The sequence below is a fragment of the Solanum pennellii genome, chromosome 12, assembly GCF_001406875.1.
Source record: "Solanum pennellii chromosome 12, SPENNV200".
Classification (NCBI taxonomy): domain Eukaryota; kingdom Viridiplantae; phylum Streptophyta; class Magnoliopsida; order Solanales; family Solanaceae; genus Solanum; species Solanum pennellii.
The window spans coordinates 50204369-50224843 of NC_028648.1; the positions used below are offsets into that span (position 1 = coordinate 50204369).

The 20475-nt window shown below is 34.7% G+C and overlaps 1 protein-coding gene across 1 annotated transcript; it reads right to left on the reverse strand.

Moving 5' to 3' along the window:
* Positions 1-7288: 7288 nt before the first annotated feature.
* On the reverse strand, positions 7289-15134 carry LOC107005358 (agmatine deiminase). The gene is made up of 10 exons (XM_015203935.2): positions 14972-15134; positions 13211-13324; positions 13003-13092; positions 12818-12902; positions 11577-11632; positions 11398-11476; positions 10688-10822; positions 9167-9399; positions 8262-8420; positions 7289-7708 (listed from the first exon to the last, which is right to left on the reverse strand). The coding sequence occupies exons 1-10, from the start codon at positions 15056-15058 to the stop codon at positions 7619-7621; spliced, it is 1128 nt and encodes a 375-aa protein (XP_015059421.1). The 5' UTR covers positions 15059-15134; the 3' UTR covers positions 7289-7618.
* Between the last annotated feature and the right edge of the window lie 5341 nt (positions 15135-20475).

A 20475-nucleotide genomic window follows, 5' to 3' on the forward strand; every position in this document is an offset into this window, starting at 1 on the left:
TGAAGCAACCTCCCATACAATCCCTTCACACACACCTAAGAGATCCTTTAGACTACATAAGATAGGATCATTCTCACTTCACATAGTAGTATATTTATAATAAGACATTCTCCTCCAAAAGGTTATCAAAAGACTTACTTAAGTAATTTAAGAGGAGACCGCCCATACACCCTCTACAAGCCTACCTAAATAATCCTTAAGACTACCTAAGTTTAGACCATGTCTACTTTATCAATTTACTCTCCTATCTAGATATTTCTTAGGATTTCCCTAGGTAAGATATGAAGAGATCATTCATATGCCTCCTTCACACCTTAAACTACTCTAGGTAAGTACTTATTCAATAACATGATTTCTAACTTAACTCAATATCTTCATTAGTTCATTAAGAGACATTCAATATTTAAGGTCATCCAAATCATGGTCTTGGAGAAGACCTAGGGACTCACTCACTAACATCTTCAAAGCCTAGTCGTGCAATGCCTAGATAACATCCCATACCACTACCTAAACTTCATAGAACTTCTCCAACACTAGTAGGTATCTCATATGATGAGAATAGGCAATAATCAACATAGACCACGGTAGCTAAGCATGGAATCCATAGTCAACCCTACTCCGATAAAGGGTATTCTACTTGCTAATGGTAGAACTAGGACACAACTCATGTAGGCAGATGGTTAAGAAACTATGAAGGGTTTCTTTGTTCTATAATATCATCATATTTAGAGCAACTCACCAAGCATACTCACTCGATGTTAGCCTTTGTTGTCGTAGAGTAATTCACATAAAGGAGTATATGAAGAGGTTTTATATCTAGTTCACAACCCAATCACATTACACCTTACCTAAAAGGGTACACTAAGGCTACCTACAATGGTCAAAAGGATAGATCAATGACTTTCCTTAGGATAATTTCATGTCTTTTCAGCCAATCAACCCTAAGTAACATTTCACACAAGAAGGATACCATTACGACTTTCAACTTCAAGGATATCATAACCTTCCATCTAGGACGAAGGTTTCACATAATGACCTTATTAACTATGTTCAAGGTCGCATGTCAATCACACATAAAAGAATAGTAAGCTTTATCATACTAAGTCAAGAAGTGATATTCACATTGTACATGTATCAATGGACACAAGTCTACGAAAACAAGACGCACACACATACTTCAACATATCATATATAGCATATCATTCAGGAGGCACGTAGGGACAACCAATTTCAACTACAGGTCACCCTAATCACTAGTATAGTATCATCAATCTATGTTATCACAAGTCTCATACAATACATCAAGAAACATCATACTTCAAAACAAAGTAATCCACATAATGACTTTATTATAGCCTACTAGAGATACACATATCATCAACTAGAAGAACTCGTGTTTTGACTCCACATAAATACATAAGTCCTAATGACATTCACAACATTCACATATTAAAGTTATAACATGATAAAGCCATAATTCATAAAGTAATGCCGACAAGGCCACAATAGTCACTAGTATAGCACATAAGCACCGCCACCATAAGTGGCCCATACCAAACATCACTATCAATTAAGACCTATACTACACAATATAGAAAAATTTAGGTTAAGATACCACTAATACAACCTCAGAACTTCAATCCACATCCAATTCAACCAAATCAATATACCAAGACTCTTACCAATAGTCATAATCAACAATTCAATTCAATAATCACAATATATAATGAACTCAAGGTAATATAACATGAAATTTATCTAATTAGGGAAGCATACTTACAATTCTAGCATAATTCATTCATAATTCAATAGCTCTAATCAAACTACATAAGAATTCAATAGCATAATGACATAATCAAATCACCCATAAAATAGTCAAAACTAGGATTTCATGAATTACATGGGTTCATAGAGTTTTAGGTTAAATTCATCAAGTTAACATCAATTCAATCAATATACAATGATTCAAAACGTTTTATGCAAGAACCCATGGATGGATATCATAATAGGACAATTTCATCTTTTGAAATACCTTGGAAATCACTTTGAAGACTGGATCCTTGAAGAAAAGAGATTCAAGGATGAAGATCATACCTCAATTAATGCTAGACCATGAAAATTGAGAATAACTGATGGAGAATTCAACCTTCAAGCTTAAATCTCCCTTCAAGCTTCAATGGTGTTCTAGAGAGATCTTTAGAGATTTTGGATTTTGATTTTGGAATAATGAATTCATCTACGTTTTAGATTTATAAAACCACTTAAAATATCCAAAATAACCTTAAGAAGTCGCCCAACTAATTTTAGGAAGTCTAGGTGAAAACCCCACACTACCCTCCACTTGGCCGAGATGTTGCAGGAATTTGCAGGCGCATCGACGGCTCCCCAAAAATAGAGCGTTGACCCATCGACGATCCTGTCACATCCAGGAATACCTCGTACACGTAACCGCCGTTGTCATCCTCTCTGAAGACTAAGACTAGCCTCTTAGCTTACATCATTACATTCATAGGTCTAATTTAGCTGAAATTTAAAATTTTTTACTACTTCTACATTGAGGTTTACATAGAACTCTACATACACATAATACATATATATTGAGTATACATAGACCCTTCATATAGGAAGATTAGTTAGTCTTCTACTTTTATTACACATAAATATATAGAAGATAACATAGTCTCAAATAGTCGTCTCATCTCTAATAAGATTATATCAAATTGGACCTATCCATACATCAATGAAACAAGACCACATATAGGTCATACAAAGTTTAATATCCAAATGAAAAGGAAAGAAACATAAGAGTTTTGAACACTAAAATAATATAATAGGCTTGATAGTGACATCGCCCTCGGATAGTGAGGACCTACCCTACTTGGATGATTAAGAAATCCAAGTCGTCTCCAAAAGCCCTTCAACGATCGGAACCTAAAATGTTGGGGAAAAGGAAGAAATGGGGTTAGTACACCGCTTGTACTAAGTATGAGATCAATATGCACACATATCAAAAAAACATGATAAAAGGGACATTTCATTAAGTATGCAATTTACTTTGAAAACCTTTATGCATATTCAACAAGACCATACCAAATCAACAAGACATATTTATTAAGTCATAGGCATGTTCATCACAAGACCAACAACATCAAAACTAGTCAAGTCAACATGCATATCATGTAATTGAATACATAGTCAAGTAACTCTATCATCAAGTCATAAAAAACCACAAGCATGAACAAGAGTTCATTATAACATAACCAAAGCAAGACAATTACCCATGAACCCCTATCAAGTCAACAAGTGCAATGACCAAGCAAAGCCCCGAAATCTTACTCAATCAATTAACCCAATAAGAATCATGACCAACCTCCTACTTCACATAGCATGGAGTTTAAGAGTACATATCACCATACTTTAACAATGTACACCAACACATATTCATAGGTGACGCCAATAAGCATATAGTATCAACAATGTGCAAGTTTATCATATACATATCATGTGCCATTATAAGCATATTCATACATAAGAACATCCTCCTAAGACTCCCTTCAAGTTTAACTAGTGCAATGTTTAGGTAGAGTCTCATACCCCTACTTAGACTAAGCTACACCTCTTAGGTTATCTTAGTTAGAGTTCAACCCTTAAGTTCATTTTACCTTTTTGGGAACATCTTTCCCTAACCGACATAGACCACATGAGCTAATGTGGAATCCGGTGTCATGGAACCCTACACCGAAAGAAGGAGGGCTACTTGCCAAGGTAGTACCAAGACATGAACATAGCAACTACGTGGATTCACTAGCTAGTATTCCTATGGGGGCAACATAGTTCAAGAACTAGGAGATATAGTTGGGACCCTCTTTATGCTACATGCATTATAGTCTCTAATCTCAATAGCACGTTAGTGATCCTACCTTCCCTATGTGGGAAGGGACACTCCTCACTCTAGTTCAATCAGTGCTAAGTTAGAGTCCCTTTTTGAAATGTCTTTAATGTTTTTATTAATCATCATAGGTTATTGTAGGTCATATGGTCTAACCCTTGTATAATCATCATTATCATCATAGCTTGATAAGAATTGCATGAGTATAATCATTTCATTACAATTCATATAACTGAGGTTAGCACATCAACATTTTCATATCATGATAAGGCACATTGGTAAAACATTTACCATCCTTATAACATTTACATCTTATCCAACACCTCACAAACCATAGTCAAGACATTTAAATTCAACATCATACCAACCCTATAAATTCTAACACAAGGCATACTCCAATACAATATCATGACTTAATCACAATTAACCATAATTGAAGTAAAGGATAGGGATCACAAGACTTATCAAGTCTCCTTCATAATTCATCATCAAGGTCTTACCATCAACCCTTACTCAACACAATTAGGGTGAAGTATCATCATATAACTATAACCAACATGATAACAAAGCTAATTAAATCACTATATCACAATTCATCACTAGTTCGTAGCTTAAGATAACATACTTAGGTCAATTCACAACATACTTCATAACCTAGATCAACTTCTCAAATCTAGCATGATAGGACTATAATTCATCCCAATTTAGTCACAATTGATACAACATCATCTAATAGTAATTCAACCAGTAACCAATTCAATTGAACCAATATAATACAATTCATATCAAGATCACAACCTAGGGTTAAGGGGTAAAAGTCATCTTCTACAAAGTAGAACAATTGATCAATATATCATAATTGAGTTAAATACATGTTAATATATTCATAATATCCAAAAGAAATCATAAACAAATCAATTCACAACATCAATTTCGAGATTGGATGAAACCGCTTGAAAACTCAACTTTTTGAAATCAATTTTGATGGAACCCTTTGAGGAAAGAGGTCTCAAAGGTGAAAGAGATCACATACCTTACTAATTGATGAAGATTGATGGTTAAACTTGACTCTTTGCAGCCCTTAAACCCTCCCCTATCTTGGTCTTCAATGGAGTTCTTCACTAGAGAGAGAAAGAAGAGAGAAGGAAGAGAGTTTTTTGGTTTGGAAATTATGTGAGTTTAGGTTAGGCTAATTAATTAGGACATTATATAGGGGGTTAAATCACTTAATTAGACCTCCCCTAACCCCTAAGTAACTTCCTAACTAAGACAATTAATTAATTAACCTAAGCTAAAACGTGCAGTAAAAACAGGCCCTCACAGACGACACCACGATCGACGGATCATGGATCAATCGAAAGCCATACCCCCCTTCCGTGCTGCACATCCGTCGTTTGATTCAGAGACTGATATGGACCATTAGCCAAAATGTCTAAGTGTTGGTCAACGGATGGCATCGACACCTCGTCGCCTGCAGTCCGTTGATGGACACTGCCTCATTGCAACTTTTTGTCAGATTGCAAGGGTCCTACTCAAGGGCCTTTGGTTGGTCCTTGGGGAGTGTTGCTCGTACATTTCGACTATGAATCAATTTAAACACATGTTACACCCTTCCACCAATTTTCATCATTTTCCAACTTCTAAAAGCTAGTCAAATAGGCTAAGGCACGCTAGCACCTCATTGAACTAGTTTTCGGACGTCATGGACGTTCTTAGACGTTTTGGTTTCTAGACTTCCTAAATGACTTATATTCATTAAAATGGACCTTAAAACAGTGTCTAAACTTTATGAGACTCAAGTTAGGCTCTAGAACATGTCTTGGATTTTCGAAGTGTTACAGAGTTGTATTGGCAATACGTTGATTGGGTCAGAGCCTCACATTAGGGAGCTTAGGATCCTGCCACCAAGTGTCAACCTACGCCTCCATCGACCGGGCATCAATTTCCTCCGTCTTTTGGGGCTGGTTTTGACCGCTTTTGGCTCTTGAGTTGGGTACTCCTTAAGGGCCCTTGGTTGGTCCTTGGGGAGTTTTGCTCGAACATTTCCAACCCGAATATGCTCATATACATGTTTAGGACCTCACCTATAAATTTCATCCTAAACGAACTCGTAAAACTCGACGAATGCACTAAGGCACACAAGCACGTTTCAAAGCAAGCCTTTCAAACGTCATGGATGTTCTGGGACGTTTGACCTCTAAACTTCATAAAACTTTTAACACTACCTCCTAACATCATCATAACCCATTTTAGGACTTTAAAACACCAAGACACAAGTGTTAGACTCTAGTTCCACCTAAGTTGTTTCAGAGGTGTTAAAATTACTCTTTGTTCTTACTTAAAGTGTGTCAAGGGACCTGTCCGTTGACTGATAGCTGACGCGCGTATTCCATTAGCGGCCAACAAAGAACCATGACTAATAAGGAGATGTTTAAGAAGATGATGAGAGAGTTAGGAAAAACCAATGTTAATGTGGATAAGTTTGCAGGATAGTTGAGAAACAACCAGTTTTCCACCCAAAATTTGGAAAGGATGTTCGGATAATTTGTTAGTGCTCAAAATGCATGCCCATAAGGAGGTCTACCGCGTAATATGACCCAAATCCTAGGCAAGTGAATGGTGTGGGTACCCATAGTGGGCTGCAGTTAGAATAAGTAGCTCCAAATAAGAGAAATACGAAGTAGTGAGTGCAAAAAAAAAAGTAGAGGTTGGTCATAGTTCGAATGACAAGAGGGTTGCACCTCAAGTAAAACCACCTCCTTTCCCACCAAAATTCAAGAAGCAGAGCAAAGATGAATGCTTTGGTAAGTTTTTCTCTCTCCTTAAACAAGTTCACGTTGATCTACCTCTGGTATAGATGAGTGTAGTTCCAGGACATAGAATAGGTTGCCCACCAAGTTGAAAGACTCGAGTAATCTCATGGTTTAAATAACAATTTGGCGAAGTCTGAAGCAGGCCAAAAATCTCGCGCTTACATCCTTGTATCAAGAGTTGGGGTTGTAAGTAGGATCAGACTTAGCTAATAGACAAAAGTAGAAAGATATTTTAAACCCTTTTCTCTTTTTTAAAAGCACTTTAAAAAACACTCATTAAAATAAGTTAATTTTAGAAATTTGACCAAACATGATATTAATAATGTACAAAAACGATTCGAAGTTTAGAATTATCAAGAAGTGCTATTCACAAAAATCAATCCAAACAAGTTTATCAAGTTTTTTGATTGAGATTATAATTCTATTAAAATTAGTTCTTTCAAACTGAATATTGCATTTTTTTATGAAAGCACCTATTAGTACGTATTTTTTTAGTCAATTGTGTGAAACACTTTTTGCAATGCCGCAAGCAACCTTAAATTGAAATGATGTAGCCCAACAGAGCCTAGAAGAGAAACTACGGCTGTTAAGCAGACAGTAACGGTTGTTAAGAAACATTTGCACATGCAACTCGTTCATCTCATTGTGTAAAAATGAACCAGGGGGAGTAGATAGAAGCCTGAATACAAGTTTGATCAAACTTAATACTATTGAAATCTAAAGCTTTAACCAAAAAATCTTACTTTGACCTGGACCCAGACATTATTTTGGCACTCCAGAATTTCGAACGAAGAAGCAAATACAGAAACTAAAGTTTTGCACGTGTGATCATGAAGAATTCCATGTTATCACTTGTACATGCAAATCTTGTTATCCCTCTGCTAAGACATGGAACCCCATTTCTAACCTTGGGTGATTATTCTGGGCCGGTTGGCTGCTGTTGTGTGATACAATGTATATTTCCACCTGCTAGTACAATTTCCCTAGCACCTTCAATTCCTACAACCTGCAGCAATCATAAATTCAAAATTGAGTTCTGGAGGGAAAATTAGATTTTATAACTGAAACGTGATGAAATATTCAGTGCAAGAATGAGCTCGCAATATCAGAATGCAATTGATCAAGTCATTTTTCATCAAATATTTTATGACCATAGTGGTTCAGAAGTATGTTTAGCATATCTCAATTACAATACCAAATCTGTAGTGCTAAATGATAATGGAACTGGTATGTGCATGTACAAGGAGTAGGTCTAACGATTACTAAACTAATGCATAAGCATGTGGATGCATGCGTACATGAATAGTCATCATTTATAATCATATGCTTGGTCTTGTTTGTTCCTTTCTTTTTTCAATGGATTCTTCTGTTTAGCATCCGAGTTTCTATAAGGAATCTTTCTCGTGACTTTATTATTTTTGGGTTCGATCATTCTAGGTCATGAGAAGCAATATTTACTGCAAAGGGTTGCCTGGTAACTTTTTTATAATTGGTCTTTCTATTATGTTCAATAACTACCGACTCTTGGAAATAGCAACCAGATCAAGTTCCTTGCTTACCTCATGATTTGGAAATGCCAGTGAGAGGACTCTAATAGCTTCTTCATCCCATTTTTTATCCCCAAATTGCGGAGTAATAATTGCACCATTAGCAATGTAGAAGTTTACATAAGAAGCAGCAAGCCTTGTACCTGAAGGCCTAGGTTTAGCTTCGCCATCCTGTAAAGACAATAGTAGGATGAGATCAGAATGATGAGACTCCAAAAAAATATACAGAGAAAGATGCTGGATTTTCTACTTTTAGATTGTAGTTTCTTAAGAAAGTAGAATAGTGAAGCTAGAGAAGTGCTTGGGGTACTTTGGAGTTCGGAAAGATTACTATTGCATGAGATCTATAATGCCATTAATATAATGTTCCACAAGTGATATTTCATTCAAGCAGTCGTTACAGAAGGTCAAGTTACATTCTGCCTTTTCACAGAGCATGACCAAGAAGTCTGTCAAAAGCTTGGAATTAAAATGCCACAATTTCTCTAGGGACTTTGTCTTTTGAGAGTCAATACAGTGATGTAAAAGGATAGTTGTTTCAATTAATTTATACACAACGATTTATGATTACTGTTCTGCGAGCAAAATGAAAGTTATATTTCAACAGCGAGGAAGACGACGACAACAACATACCCAGTGTAATCAACAGAAATGAAGGCAGATCATAGAAAAAACAAATGCAATCCATATTTAGTGATCTTTGATCCAAAATTTCAACTGATGAAAAACATCCTACCCATGAATGTGTTGCATTTATAGAAAAAATAAGAGAAATAAATCATCATTTCTATATCATATTAACAAATTCTACCAAACATTGACTTGAGAGTCATTGATCTTTTTAGACAGCTCTACAATTTATCTTTTTTCTTTTTATTTTATGAATAACAGTTGTAGAATATTACCAAAAACATTACCTGAACTATTCCAGCTGCTTCCTCATCTGTCATATAGAGTGGCCCAGGTACATGGAGTTTGATCACTTCTATTTTTCTACCACTGGCATCAGAAGTATTTTCAAGAATAGAGAGTGCTTCAAAGGATCTTTCATACTGTTCATCAGATACATCATCAGTCCAAGACAACAAAACGACACCAGGTTTCACAAAACAGCACATGTTGTCGATATGACCATTTGTATCCTCATCACCTGCAATGTGAACAGTAAACTAAAACCTTAATATACACTTCTCTATGATTATTTTGGAAAAAAATATAATAAGAAAGGGAAACATCATCAACGTCCAGTGCATAAATTTTGAAAGATAAAACAATAAACCGCGAACTCATTGAAGAGTTAACATCCTAATACATTAATTGAAAACGACACTGGTACTCTCTAATAAGAAATCTTTTATAGGATAATAACCTGCAAGTAACTAACAAATTTTAATATACCAACTTTATTCCGATTATTAAAATTAATATTCTTTTGATGTAAGTCCCTTTGGATTGTTCATTAGGGAAAAGATTTGAATGTGATTCTGCGTTGTCATTAAAATATGAAGTACTTCTGATTATTTAAGGGTATTTTGATCCTGCAATAATGTGATACCCGACTCAGTATTCAATTCTCTTCTTATCTTTCCTTCAACTAATTTCTTCTTCACAAATATGAAAACAACATAGATATATCGAATTTTAAAGACTTCTTTGTAATAAAATCCATATAATGGGCTCAGAATTACAGGTCAATACCATTAAGTTAGCTAATTTTGAACTTAACATTTCTATGAAGGTTCTCTGGAGATGCCCGAAGGCTAGAGGTGTACATGTGCAGTACAGTAGGACGATTAAGGACATGAACGATGGAGTCAAGACCCAGGTAAGGACAGGCAGACACTCAGAGCACTTCCCAGTTGTGATGGGGTTGCACCAGTGATGAACTCTTAACCCGTTTTTATTTGCTTTTAATGGATGAATTGACGCGGCAAATATAATGTGAGGTGCCCTTATGTATGTTATTTGCAAAGGATATAGTTCGGATTGATGAGACTCGTGGCAAAGTTAACACTAAGTTGGAAGTTTGGAGATGGACTCTGGAGTTTAAGGGATTCAAATTGAGCAAAACCAAGACAGAATATTTGGCGTGCAAGTTCAGTGATTATTAACATTAACCTAGCATGGAAATGAGGCTTGATACTCCAACAATCCAAAAGAGATGAAGTTTTAAGTATCTTGGATCTATTACCCCTTGGGAAGATTGATGATGTCACACATTTGTATTGGTGTAGGAAATTTCAAGATTCTCACGGCTGTTTTGTCTTATTCAAAAATTAGAATGGATGCACATCATATTAATGACGCAACCAAGGATAGAACTTTGTTAAATTCAACACTACCACATGAAAGCATGGAATTTTGCAGGTCAAGGACACAATTTGACTAAGATTAATTATGTGCACAGGAAAATGTAAGTTCATGAGCAGAATGAATACCAAGCAACCCTCGAGGCAGCCAAATAATCTTCCTGACTCCAAGATATGCTTTTAGTTCATTCTCAATCTGTTCTTTAGACAAATGGGGATTCCTGTTTTTGTTCAGGAGGCACTCTTCGGTTGTGAGACAAGTCCCTGAAGAGAGGAGAAAGGAGGATAATATAGCATGTTCTTTGCATCTAAACAACAATCACTAGATCGGCATTATGAATTCAGAATACATACAATATGATATTCAAGGCAAATAGATAAAGACACAGCATGGAACTGATAAACGCCTAAGTAGATGAAAGTAAATTACCAGCAGAACTTTCAACTCTTTTTTTCAGCGTTCTAAATTCAATCTGTTGGTACATTTAGTACCTTATATTACTATTCTATAAAATTAAAGATGTCATTTGGAGGGTGTTAGATTGGCTTAAAAGTTGGTCAAACCTACTTTTAAGTCAGCTTTTGACTTTTGGAAGTGTTTGGCAAATATAAAAATAACTTATTATAAGTCAAAATGACTTAAAATAAGTTAGAAAGTGTTTGGCAAGGTCAAAAATGACTTAAAAATAAGTTTAAAATGATCGGGAGTTTGTGTATGACTGGAGTTCCATAAATAGATCACAGCTACCGAAATCAACTCTCTGAAAAGAAGAAAGAGCCTCGTTTTCAAACTATAAGAAAATCAAGTTGAGTTCAGAAAATAAATAAAATGTATCTACCTTCTCCATCAACATGAATGCTTCCACCTTCAAGAATCATAGAATGTGGAAACTTTGGGAGCTTCTCAATTGCCAAAATCTAAGCAAAAGAACAGAAGGGTTAACTCAATGGAGCTGTATCTAATGAACAATAATGTACTATCAACAAGACACATTTGCAGCATTTGAAATTTGCAGACCTTTCTTGCAACAAGAAGGTCAAGATTCCAGTTTTTGTAACAGCCCTCAACAACACCTACATATTTCAAATATCACCATCATATATATGTTTTGCCAGAGAGAAAGAAATCAAAAGTATCTTGCATCAATCCAAGGTCAACCATATATTACTGAATATGGTTTTAAGAATATAACTATGGAAAGACAGAAGTCACAGAACAAAGCACACATGTGATTTAACCAAGCACACTAAAGTATGTTTCTCTTTGTGGAAGTTCTAGGCAATCAAAGCAGAACACTAAACACAGAAGATAAATATCCTGAGTCCTTCAACATATCATCAAACTGTATTTCTATGGATTCAATATGACATGACAAGCGGGAGAATAATCGTGTCATATTCTGGAGCTGAATGCTAAGAAATCCTCAAGCATTTGAGAAGGAACAAGTTAACATAAAGTACCATCATGTCAGATTGGCTATTAGCTAAATTGCCTGATGATTGACATTTGGGGCAAAAGGATTTCCTTAGTGGAATAGATGAGAATTTTCCCTTGACAACAAAAACTCACAATTCTGACTCAAGAGCATATAGCTTTAAAGATCAACCTATGGAGGACTAATATTTTGTTACAAACAAGATAATCATAAGTTCAAACCTTTAGTTCCGTAAATTGCATATTTGAGACTGTTAGTGTCATTCGTTTTAAAGTCATTATGCTGTACATTTTCAAACACAAACAACGATAACAACACACTACACTGCTATACATTTCCACTAACTAATAGAACAAATTTAGAAATACACAAACAAGATCTGTGAATGATAATTCACCCAACAACCAAGGTATTTTGAGTAACCTTAACCCTCCAGTTTAACTACAGAACCAATATCCTCCAGAATAAACTGCATTTCTTCCTTAATAACCATCTTGACATCTATGTAACTGGTAACTAACTGCTAAAAATACATATACATTGTAATAACTAAATAAAGCAGTAATATTTAGGTCTTATTTCCACCCTTCTTCCTGAGTTTATAGACCTTAGTTACAGCAGGTCTAACAGAGACTGAGTATATTTGTTAAGCCTCCAAAGGAAAAACAAAACCTTAAAATTAATGGAAATCAGATTGCACTTTTTAGGTAACGGGTGAAAACTCCTGGAACAGGAGACTCCAGTAGACAGCTTTTGCATGAAAATAGAAAAAACAGCATAGATGTTCCTCGTAGATATCAAGAGTGGGATCCAACTCTCTTACCACCCCAGCTATTGAAGTTCCAATCAACCCCTGCAACAGTTGACACTGCATGTTCTGCATTAGCTGTGGTATTTCTGATGACGAACTGCATAGATAAAGATTTAAAAAATTTGTAAGTTCCTCTACAGTGTGATGGCTAAAAGTAAATACCATTTAAATTCCACAGAAAGGAAACAGTAGCTCACAGTTGGACCAGTGTCACGAAACCAAGAATCATTGATGCTCATCTCCACAACCCTGATATGTTCAGGCAACAAGCTGCGTGCATTTTCCCACTGTACAACATAGATGTTGTGTTAGAACCACACGCTAGGGAATATGATTCTTTTAGTTAAAGAGGGACTATCATGATGCGATAAGAAAATTTTTTTGGATGCCTTCAAAACTGTCAACCTGAGCAGCACTAGCGCAGACTGTTACTGGTTCAAATCTTGAAATAGCAGTTGCTACAGTTGCAAATGCACGCTGACCGTGGACTGCATTATTTCTCCAGTTATCTGGACGCTCCTACATCTCAATAATAAAGCTATCAGTAAATAGACACCCAAACTTTTCTCTGGTTCTTTTTAAGCACTTACTACCAGAATATCCTGCCGCACAGAAAGTTGAGCCAAAAAGAAAGGGAAGGAAAAAGAAATAAAATTGGGATATAATACTAACTGACCAGGGATGAAGCTACATACCCTTTTAAGAAAATATAAAGAGTCATGATAAGATAACAACCATACAAATGGTATCATATAATGTCATTAAAAAATGTGAAATCTGCAATTCCAACAAAGAGATTGTTCACATTGTAAAATCCACTCAACCAGCCGTACACAGAGGTAGATTTAAAATTTGAAGTTATGGGTTCTAACAACTCTAGTTTGCCATTGAACCCACAACTAATTTATGCAACTGGGTTGGCAGTTTATACATGTACATATTTAGCGGATGTCCCAACACATATACAAGGTGTGGAGCTACTGGGTTCAGCCAAGCCCGTATGATATACTATACATCCACCTCTGTTCATACTCTACTAAGATGGAACTCCAATACAAAATTTCAAACAGAGACTTCTAAAACTTATGATACTAAAGGGAACTAAAGAAACTTTCACCGATAATAAAAAGGAGAACCAGGAACTTAGTTTATGTTTGCTGATGAGTCAAGTTCCTTCGCAGTGGCATCAGAACAGCTCTAAAATACACGTATGACAATTTGCTCTTAAGCAAGAGTGCAACGAGTCACATTCCTGAGTAATATGCAAACTCACTAGACAACGAGTTGCACCAATTCCATTCATCCTGATTGGCACAATGCTTAGTTTTGCAGCTACATATTGGCCTGTTATTGAAATACATGCTATATTTGATAACCATAAGTGCATTCTCACTTATCAATTATCTAACAATTAGAGTCTGTGGAGTGAGATTATATATATTTAAATGCATTATTTTATTTTAATTATCAATCTTACGGCTACTAGTATTACTATTATGGTCCAAGACGGAAGCAGAGGTTTCTGCTAAACCGAGTGAGTATTTACACCACAAACCAGCAACATTAATTTTCACTAAAAGAGACGTAACTTCCTCATACAATAGCGAAATGACCTAATTTTTTTTCATTAAGGTCTTAAATAATGATATGGACCTGCTTGTTCAATAGAAACTCAATTCCATACTCATCTGCCCAGTCAAATATCATTTCTGCTCGGTAAACAATTATTTCATATTCCGCGATAAAAGTCAAATCTTACCTTAGCAAAATTACAACAAACTTTGCAAACCAGTCCTATAATTCATGCTCAAACTTCCAGATTTTCAATATTATTTTTCGGAATTTCAAGTCGAATATGAACTTCCTATTGAAATTCATCAAATTCACCTACAACAGAAATAAAAGGGTAGAGTAGGAGCACCCAATGGTAACACAAAAACATTGGGTCATTTCTAGTAGGATTGGTTGCAACCATCCAATACAAAACTGTTCAGATAAAACTTGCATGATTAGCCATCATCCTTGTATCCACACAGACACCACAGATGCATCTAACTAACTAACCCTAAAAAGAAACAACCAAAACTAGAACCGAAAATCAAATTATGCAAGAATAAAAAAATTAAGTGGAACAATTGGCAAGTCGAAGGAATATAGTATTCTCACCGGCCAACCCATCCAACAACCAGAGTGGGGTTCCCATTCTGCAGGCATACGGTATCCATTTTCAACCGGCGTACCTTTCAGATCCATCACTACCCTCTTCTTCTCTCTCGCCAGCAGCACCACCACAACCAACACAAGCGAACATGACTATACACTGTTTTAAAAGGTGATCTTATTCGAAAAAGCACTGCATCATCTGTAATTTGTATTTTTTAAAAATTATTATTATTATACCAATATATATTTTCCTTTGTTTCAATTTACATTGATGTATTTATTTTTCTGAAAGGTAAATAATTTAAGTTTAAAAGAAAAAAGGTATATTAAATTTTTAATTTTTTAAATTGAATTTTATATATTTTAAATTACCTAAAAATAGTATAAGTAATAATTAATAATTTAAAATATTTATAGAAAGTTATTATTAAATATAAATTTATTTGAATTTTAAAATTAAAAAAATTGTGACTAAACGGAAAGTATTGTTTTATTGAACACATCTTTCACCAAACTTATGGTGTCCATTGATGGCCCTACAACAGAGAGAAGGAATCTGCAGAAAGACCCAAAAAAGAAAGATGATTGTCACATTAAAAAGATTCCTTTTTTTATTCAAGAAAGAAGATTCTTTAAATAATTAGATATGGGGCTCAATATATATTTATTAATTTTTTGGGAAAAGACATAGATTCCTGCTTGAATTTATATTGAAAAATCAATTACACGCTTAAAATATCGTGATGATCTATTATACACCTGAATTTATTTTAAATAGTATTAATGATCCCTTTCGAAGACAATTTCAGTTTTTGTGTAAAAAATGTTATTGATGATGTAAATAATATTATTATTTTTTTTTAACCTTTTCCCCTTAATATTGTTTCACATTCCCCAAAACAGTTATTTCTACTTTGTGTTCTCCCTCCCTTCTCCATTTGTTTAGTTTTTTAAATTCATTTCTTCTTCCTTCTTCATAAATTGAAGTAAAAAAAAAAGACGAAAATAGTAAAATGATTATAAATTAAGAGATGTTGGTAGTGGTGATAGGCGGGGGCAACACCATTGTCGCCGGTGAAACAGAAAAACTCACAGATCTGTAAAATTACTTTCAAATATGTATTTTTCTTTAAAATTATTGATACTTATGGATGCAAATTAAACATTACATTTGTAATCTCTGTGCACAGTGAATACTCAGATATGCTATTGATGACAACTTGAGACAAAATGACATTGTGATTGGTGCTCTGATAAGAATAGTGAAGACAAACATATAGTAATCAATTTTTTCAATGGATTTTGAAAATTTTAGGCAATATAATCATGATTTTATGCATAAATAATCAGTGGGATTTTCAATAGATCATTGTCATGATTTTTCTTAATAATCATCTTTGGTGGATCCTCCAATGAGTTTGAGCAAGAAGATTATGAAGTTAATTAAATTAAAACATTATTAACCTTTCGATGAATATCATCTTCTTTACCACTCCTTTCTAGTTTTTTAAGAGTTCTTATGTAAGAGTAGTTTGAATTTGTCCTGAAGACAAAGTTGTAAAAAACTGTTGAAGAAGATGTCAAAATAAAGAAAATTGTGAAAATATTTTTAAAAAATTGGGAGCACAAATTAAAAAACAAAAACAAAAAATTATTGACAAAATTAATATATTAGAAATTATAATGCATTAATTATATAATGACCAATAAGATAGTGCCACATGTTTAAATTTGTCATTTTAACATTTTTTTCTTCTTCTCACTCACCTTAAGGAAGGTGAAGACACTTTTTCTGCCATGTCATCTTCAAAGGGGGTATGAATACCACTTTAAACAAGTTCAGGTGTGTAAACGATTGTCCTAATAGTTAAAATGTTAAACTGACTTTTCGAGACAAGTTCAAGGGGGAGTCTATGTCTTTTCCCTAAATTTTTTTGTCTTAATATATGTGATATCATGAAACTTTGAGAAATTATTGCAAATTTTAAATGATTTTAAAAATATTTTAAGTTGTTAAATATTGGGAAAACGCAGAAGTACCCCCTCAACCTATGCCCGAAATCCTAGAGACACAGTTATACTATACTAAGATCATATTATCCCCCTGAACTTATTTTATAAGTAATTTTCTACCCCTTTTCTGCCTACGTGGCACTAGTTTGAAAAAAAAAGTCAACCAACATCGGGCCCACAAGATAGTGCCACGTAGGTCAAAAAAGGAGAGAAAATTATTAATAAAATAAGTTCAGGGGTAATAGTACCTTAGTATAGTATAAGTGTGTCTCTGAAATTTCGGGCATAGGTTGACGGGTACTTGTGCATTATGCTATTATTATAAGTTATTTTCTGTGTCCTTAATTATTTGTCCATATTTTCTTTTTTATTTGTTTCCAATTACTTGTCTATTTTGACAAATTAAGAAAGGACTTTTTCTTTACATGTTACACCCCAATTAATTACTTTAAAAAGTCCTTGAAAATATTAAGTTTTTAATTTATCAACTTCATGATTAATAGCGGTAAAATGGTAAACTCACTATGTCAATTATTGATTTCTTAAAAGGTGTGTCAATTTAAAAGTGGACAAGTAATTAAGGACAGATGGAGTATACTATTTTTTTTACATAATTTTAAAAATAATATATTTTATTCTCTTTGGTTCAATTTATGTCGAATAAATAGGATTTCAAAAATTAACCTTTTCAATGTCTTTGAAATATATTAAATTGTTAATTATTGTAACTTATACTTTCTTTTTAACGTAATTTCAAATAATATATGTTATTTCCATGTCCCAAGTTATGTGGTATTAATAGACTTTTTGGAGTCAAGTGATTTTTATATATATATTTTAAAAATACAATAATAATTCTTGTGATTTATAGTATTTTTTATGTCAATTTCAAATAGTATATGTTTACTATTTAGCCCATTTTATGTGGTACCAATAGAATATCAAGAGTCAATGTGTAAAACCGCATATGCAAGAACAAAAAATGTAGGTTTCAAAAGTTGCAGGTGGGACCAACAAGCACTATCCATAGTCGTAGGGTAACCCACGATCCATTCTGGTGGTCCGTGGTTAACCACATGAGACTCTTCCCCAGAACCCCTAGAAAATTCAGTTAAGGGGTAGCCTACGCCAGGACCCACGGACCGTAGGTCAGACCACAGTCCGTGGTTCAGGGCCATGGGCCAACCCCCCCCCCTCCCCCCCAATTTCTAGCTCTCTAGCTCTCTTCACGAATGACGGGTCACAAGGACGAACCGTAGTAATCTTGATACATTTCAAGTCAGGGGTCATTTGGTTTTTTCCCTATGTGTGGACCCCTAAACTACGTCGTTTAACCCATAAACTACATAGTTTTGCTCAGGTTTAGCCTAGTATTTTAACTAGAACTTACCCAAAGTAAATTCATTCTCAAAAAAGTTAGAAAAACTTAGAACGTAGAGGAGAAGAAGTCGACCATCCCTAGTTCAAGAACGCAACGAGTTTCCATCAGCTCCAGCCCCGAAATCGAAAAATTTCTCCTTGGAATTTGTCACCATGTATATGGGATTTCACTAGTGGGTTCCTTTCACCCATTAGGTCCCTATATTTTGGTCATAATCTTGATTCCCTTAATATTATCTTGACCTAGGATTTCTTAAATGATAGAAATTATTGGGTTTTTATCTATTAGAATGATCTGAATTAGAGTGTCATGATTTTAGTATCTTTTTTTGTAGTTCCTCTTGGTTGAGGGGGAACTTCTGTCAATTCTATGACTTGACTGACTTTAGAGTGGAATGAACCATCCAAGAAAATCTTTCACCCTAAGTAAGGTCTAACTTGCTTTCTCTCGGGATTCTTTTATAGAACCAACCAAGCCATGGAAGGGCTAGCCCAGCTATTCGATTCAAGATAAAGAGAAAGTCCCAATTAGACCAAGGATCAACGCCCTTCCTACTTCAATGAAAGGGGGGAATCACCTTTCCACAGCCGCTCCTCTACTTACAGTCAAGTGGTTTTTACTCTCAAGAAGTGGGAAAAAGATTCAATCAATGACAGAAAAGATTTCCTAATGTCTTATCTCTTCTAGAAAGAGTTCTATCTCCCTAGTTTTGAATTCCTCAGGAGATAATTAATCACCTTACCTTTAAGAAAGGGGTTAGGGAGGTGAAAAGCATTGTCTGATTAGCCTACGTAGTATTAGGTAGTTGGTCACATAAAGGCTGACCAAGCCAATGATGACACGACCCGAACTCCCACGGAAGGCAGCAGTGGGGAACGTTGGACAATGGGCTTTATAAATTCAGAACCCTGACTATGTAGTTCTTTTAGTTCATAACTTTCATATGTTAGGTTAGTTATTTTAGATATACATGCCTCATATTTGAATGTTTCATTATCAGTACATTAATGTTGAATTTTCAGTTAGCATGTCAGTATTTTGAGTTATCCAGTATAATCAGAATTTTAGTCATAACTTGTTAGTTATATAATCAATTGGGAGTAGCTTAATATCTAGTTGGACTAGGGTCAGTCACCCTCATAGTCCTAAAATTACGTGCCCTGTAGGTTGTAAGTCCCTTCTGAGGGTATCATTTTAGTAATCACGCCAGTCATGCCTCTATATATTTAGAAGGATATATTGAGTTCTCTCGATGGGGCGTATACATCGGACTCCATATTTAGCTCATGTGGATTTATGTCGGTTATAAGTAGCTCCATTACACTCAGATTCTATAGAATTGACCATGTTACCAAATGCAATTAGATTTCAGGTTTAGCATGTTATAAACTCAATCATTGCATTCAGTTAATTCATGTTCATTATTTTTAATACAGTATCATGCTTATCTTATCATTGCTCAGATATATGTTTTGGTTCAGTTATGATTATTGTTCAGTTTTAATCTATCATGCATGGCAGTAACTTTTAAGTACCGATGCTTACTCTACGCTACATCAACTCGTGATGTAGGTTCAGGTTCTTAGCTTCCAAATCATGCATAGATCGGTTCCTAATATTCATCTTAGCAATTTTAGTTGCGAGTCCTCATTTTTTAAGGACGATTATAATGATTGTTTCCCTTTTCTTTGAGTCTTTAATTTTCAATATTTGCTTGATCTAGTTGGGGTATGTCTTAGTATTTCTTATCAGTTAAAGACTTTCATTCATATATAGTTAGTTTCAGCTTTAGCATTTGAGTTTGACTATTCAATTGTTTTTAAACTCTTAATATTCATATATATTCATATAGTTTGGATGTTTCCCTTTATTTTAATTTATCTCATGATGTAGCTTCCGTACAATATTTCTTTACTTCAGTTTATCTACTATACTTATGATATGCGAACAGGGTTAGCTTGGGGTCACTCGTGATCCTAGATCATGTTTCCTCATCCTAGGGTAGCATCGGGGCGTGAAAAACATGGTATAAAAATATTAGGTTTAAGAGTCCTAGGATGTATGAAAAGCTGCACTAAGTAGAGTCCTTTTTATGGGTGTGAAATGCACCACA